Here is a 5,262-nt window from a genome sequence, read left to right on the forward strand (position 1 = left end):
GGCAGGTCGAGGCTGCGGTGGCGGGGAGCGGCCACTGCACTCCGGTCTGGGCGACGGAGTGAGACTCCAACTCAAAAAAAAAAAATAGTAAATAATAAACAAATAAAGAGAGCTGAATGGGTAAAACCCTGCAGCGTGAGGATGGATCGAACCGGCAGAGGTCACAGGGTCTCCGCCATTGGAGGGTTGATGGGACATGCAGCACCCAGGGGCCAGGAAGGTCAGGCCCAGGGACCCAAAATATAAAAGCCACCCACAAAGTACACAAAGGAGGCAAAGGCCACAGCCCGATGCCAGGAAGAGCCTCTCTGTGGCAGGGGGATGGCCCCTGAGGCCCGCAGCGTGGCCAGATTAGTTCTGGGCGCCAGATGACCAAGCTACTCCCATTCCTGGAGGACTCATGTCGGCATCACAACGGCCTCAGCCAGATGGGCCTCTCCCCTCTCAGACAGCCCAGGGAGGAATAGCCCCAGTGGGAAAGTGCCCAACATCACCCTCATTCCAGGAAGCAGTACCCTTGAGAAGATGGAAAACTTCCCACCTGCACGAGTGACCACACGGGGTCCTTCTCTCTTCCTCCTGGAACTTGGCGGGAACAGGGGTGGGGGGGTGGGGCAGGACCATGGGAGGTGGACGGGGCTGGCTGGCTGTCCAGGAGCGCTCCTGACAAGGATCCTGGCTGAGCGGAATACAGCCCGAGGGTGGGGTGCCCCTGCCAAAGGATGAGGCACGCCTCCCCTCGCCAGGGAGAGGACCCCCATGCATTTAGGAGCATCTCAGGAGAGGAAGGACGCCCAGGCCTTCCACATTCAGACTCATCGCCGGGCCTGATCCTTTGGAAAGGTAAACAGACCATCAAATCTAACTTAACGAGGGAGTCGAGGGTTCACTCCGCACCACAAGAACAAACGGAAAAGACCCAGAGGCTGACACCCAGCTGGAAGGAGACGAGGGGGGAACCCCGGCCGGAGCTAACGAAGATGGGGCTCAGAAAAACACGCGGCTAACAGGTCGCGAGGCGGCACACAGACAGCAGACGCTGCGTCTTGGATCCGGGTAAACACGCACCATGATTAAAAGAAAAGGCGTCTCCCAGAACACTTTGCGCCAGGGAGGAAATAATCAGGCAGAAAAACCTACCAAACAAACACGCAACCCGAGGAATGAGTTTCAACAAGGAAGCCCACGTGGGGCTATGGAAACAGACGGAGGGTCAAAACAACACGCCCGTCATACATGAGAAAGCGCAAGGAACAGGATGGCATCCACTGCAGGCATGGCACAGCAAACAAGAAGGAAGGCAGGGGATGAAAGCAATTAGGGAAAAGGTCACAGCTCCAGGGACGGGAAACTGAAGAAGAATGACCGTCTCGCAACAGACGACCCAACCACTAACACAGAAGGACACACGGAGGCTGCGGTTAGGAAGTTCAGCCGGGAAAATACAAGCCTGGCCAACACCAAACGTTGCTAGTCTAGCCACGGAAACCAATTCTTTAGGAATCCAATTTAAAAAAAAAAGTCACACACAAGACAGAAAACACACATCATCAAGCCGGGCTCAGTGGCTCAGCCTGTCATCCCGCACTTTGGGAGGCTGAGGTGAGTGGATGGCCTGAGCCCGCGGGTTTGAGACCCACCTGGGCAACTTGGCAAGACCTCATCTCTACAATAAATCAAAAATTAGCCGGGCGTGGTAGGGCGCGCCTGTAGTTCCGGATACTTGGAAGGCTGAGGTGGAAGGATCTCCAGAGCCCAGCAGGTCGAGGCTGCGGTGGCCGGGAGCGGCCACTGTACTCCAGTCTGGGTGACAGAATGAGACTCCAACTCAAAAAAAAAAAAAAGAAAAGAAAACATACATCAGGTGACCCTCACAGGTATTCAAAATCACATTCAGGCCGGGTGCCATGGCTCATGCCTGGCATTCCAACATTTTGGGAGGCTGAGGTGAGAGGATGGCCTGAGTCCAGGGGTTCGAGACCAGCCTGGGCAACTTGATGAGACCTCAACTCTACAATAAATCAAAAAAATTAGCTGGGTGTGGTGGCACACGCCTGTAGTCCCACCTACTGGGAAGGCTGAGGCAGGAAGATCATCTGAGCCCAGTAGGTCGTGGCTGCGGTGGCCATGAGCATGACACTGCACTCTAGCCTGGGTGACAGAGGGAGATTCACTCAAAAAAAAAGTAACATTCAGGGTAAGATGACAACTGAACAACATTCCAAAGACCAGGGAGGAAACTGCGACTTAAAAATATTGTACAAAGGAAAAGCGCGTTCAAGCCCAAAGGAACAAGTCAGTATTTTCAAAACCCATTCAAACCCCAGTATTCATGGATTCTGGAGGGTGGGCCCAATCATGACAATTTTTATTTATTTACTTCTAAAGGCAGAGTCTTGCTCTGTCACCCAGGCAATGGTGCAATCATGGTTCGCCACAGTCTCAAAATCCTGGGCTCAAGTAATCCTCCCACCTCAGCCTCCCAAGTAACTGGGACTCCAGGTACCACCACACCTGGCTAATTAAAAAAAAAAATTAGAGACAGAGTCTCACTAAGTTGCCAAGGCTGGTCTTGAACTCCTGGGCTCAAGCAATCCTCCTGGCCTCAGCCTCCGAGTAGCTCAGATCACAGGTGTAAGCCACCCCACTCAGCTATTTCTGACTTTTTGTAGAGACGAGGTCTCACTATGTTGTCCAGGCTGGTCTCGAACTCCTGGCCTCACGTGATTCTCCTGCCCTGGCCTCCCACAGAACTGGGATGACAAGCGTGAGCCACCATGCCCCCTGAGCTGGCATGTAGCAGGTGCTCAATGTTCGTGACCAACAGGGCAGAGGAGGGGGCGGGGTGCCGGCCGCAGGGCTCACCGTCTGCTGCAGGTCCTGGATGACGATGCGGATGACCAGCGTGTTGCCCTGGCTCTCCTCCGTCCTGGCGCCACCCGGCTTCTCCGCGGTGGCCCGGATCGTGTCGTAGATGGTCTCTTCTTTGGAGCTGTCCGACTCTGACCCCATGGAATAATCGGAGAAGCTCTGGGCCATCTCGTCCTCGCTGGACGTCGGGCTGCGCCGCATGGCTGCCTGTGTCTGCGGGTGGCAGGAAGACAAAGGGAAGCGTGAAAATGACAGAAGACCCAGGGGCAGGGGACAGACGGGCACTGGCACGCACGGGCTCAGTCCCACAGGCCGTGTTTGTGGTGTGACCCCAGCCGATGGCCCATGTCTGTCTGCACACGCTCAGAACCCCGGAGGCAAGTTGCCACTGTCCACTCCTCCCCAGGGCAGGAGCCAGAGGCAGTGGTGGCAGCTGGGACAGGGAGGCCCTGGTCCTTTGCACTCCGGCCCCGGCACCATGAAACCCCGGCACAAAAAAGGTGCTCAAACTAACCGGGGATGACCACAGTCTACAAGAATCAGCTGAAGCCCCACAAGGGCGTTTGAAGCCTCCCCGGATAAGAGGGAAAAGCTGCCTTTTGTTTTTCTTTGAGGATGGAGCCCCAGGAGAGACAGGAAGGCAGGTGTCGGGTCAGGACGGTGACGGGTTCGTGCTGTCACAACGCCATGGGCTTCAAACACAGAGCAGTGACAGGCACCCTGTAAAAACAGAACCCAAAGGCAGGGCCAGGCTCAGAACCGGAAAGATCTCAAGAGCTGGGAGCGGAGGGGAACCCAGAGTCGTGAGCCGACTGAGGCCGGGAGACCCAGGGGCCCCTGAGAGGCAGAGGCAGCTAGAGGGCTGCTTCCTCCAGGTCAAGTGCAATGAAAGTTACCCAGGAAAGACCCAGCTCAGGTTGCCAATGGCTACCTGAGACCAGGGCTTTGAGTGGGTTGAAAGAGGGACACAGACAGAACTCTGGGAGCAGGCCACCTACGTGTGGTGACCGTATCTGTGACACTCCCCATCTCTGTGGGGCAGGGGTGCAGAAAGGGTTGGCTAGAAGTTGGCAGGGGTGCCAGGGACCTGGTGGAGGGCGCGTCCTGCTGAGCCAGCAACTCCACCTCTGCATGAATTCTGTAAGTCAGGACAAGGCCACGTGCCATGGAAAGGCGTACAAGGGTGGCCCCTGTGCAACGTACAGCATTGTCCCAAGCAAATGGGGATGTACAGCCACCCCAATCACTTAAAGACTGCTTGGTCAAGCTGTGATCTCTTCTCCCACAGACCTCGCTGCCGTGAGAATGAATGAACCCAGGGTGCATACAATGTGCCCCCAAAATATACGACCCAGCAAAGAGAAGGTGATTTGCAGGAGTCATGCAATGTGCTAGCACTTCCAGAGAAAGGTCAGGAAGACTCAGCAAAGTCCTACAGACTGCATATGGCTATCATCATCCGCTGGAACAGCGCAGGAGCTGGACTCAGGAGAAAGGTTCTCTGTCGGAGGAAGGAAGGGGTTGGTGGCACTTGCCAGGCTACTCGCACCATTTATTTCCTTAAAACAGTTCCAGCAAACACGACAAAATGTCAGGCTTGGGCAAAGCTGGGGGCGTAGATGGTTGCTGTATCCTTCTACGTCTTTCTTTCTCTGTGGGAAACCTTCATGGTAGATCAAGGAAGGAGGGGTGGGAGCATAGGTAACGGAGGATGCCGCCCCAAAACGTGAACTTGACATCAGGGTTGTTCTGAGCCGGAGGCAATTGAGAAGAAGCAAGTACGAAAGTTCCTGCCCTCCCCCATGTCTGCCTCAGAGCAGGACACACAGTTCCAAAGGTGGCCCCCTTCCCACCAGGAAAGACAAAAGTTCATCACCGGAGATGGCATTCGAGGCTGATCAGTCCAGGTCAGTGCTAGAGGAAGCTGCGTGACAAACTTTCCAGCTACCTTTAGCTGCCATCCCTTTCCCTTAGCTACAGAAGCTAGCAGGGTAAGAGGGAAAATAACGTCCTCCTCTACAGAAGGAAAGGAGGTGAAGGGATGGCGGACGGATGGTGCGCAGATCGATGGATAGATGGGTGATGGGCAGGTGGCTGTGTGGATGGTGATGGATAAGTGGGTGGGTGATGAGTGAAAAATGGTTGGTCAGGTGGGGGGTTAAGTGGCTGGAGGCTGGACGGAGGGCTGGCCGAGGGGGTGCGTGAGTGGATGGATGGATGGGGGGGTAGACAGTTGGCTGGGTGGATGGGTGAGTGAGTGGATGGATGATGATTTGATGGATAGCTAGATGCGTGGGTGTAAATAGTTGGCCAAGCGGATGGATGATGGGTGGATGGTTGAATGGATGATTGGCTGGGTGGGTGAGTGAGTGGATGGGTGACAGATGGATG

The 5,262-nt window shown here is 55.3% G+C and overlaps 1 protein-coding gene across 1 annotated transcript in view; it reads right to left on the reverse strand.

Annotated features, from left to right (window-relative positions):
- LOC103271262 (SH3 and multiple ankyrin repeat domains protein 3-like) overlaps positions 1–3,072 on the reverse strand; it is a gene marked incomplete at its 3' end in the record, with an annotated part of 128,956 nt that extends 125,884 nt beyond the window's left edge. The window contains exon 1 of the mRNA XM_008068719.2: positions 2,866–3,072. Within this exon, the coding sequence (XP_008066910.2) occupies positions 2,866–3,072 (207 nt within the window). The remainder of the gene's footprint in view (positions 1–2,865) is intronic.
- Between the last annotated feature and the right edge of the window lie 2,190 nt (positions 3,073–5,262).

Source organism: Carlito syrichta, unplaced genomic scaffold (genome assembly GCF_000164805.1).
Source record: "Carlito syrichta isolate Samal-C Ts95f unplaced genomic scaffold, Tarsius_syrichta-2.0.1 Scaffold109661, whole genome shotgun sequence".
Classification (NCBI taxonomy): domain Eukaryota; kingdom Metazoa; phylum Chordata; class Mammalia; order Primates; family Tarsiidae; genus Carlito; species Carlito syrichta.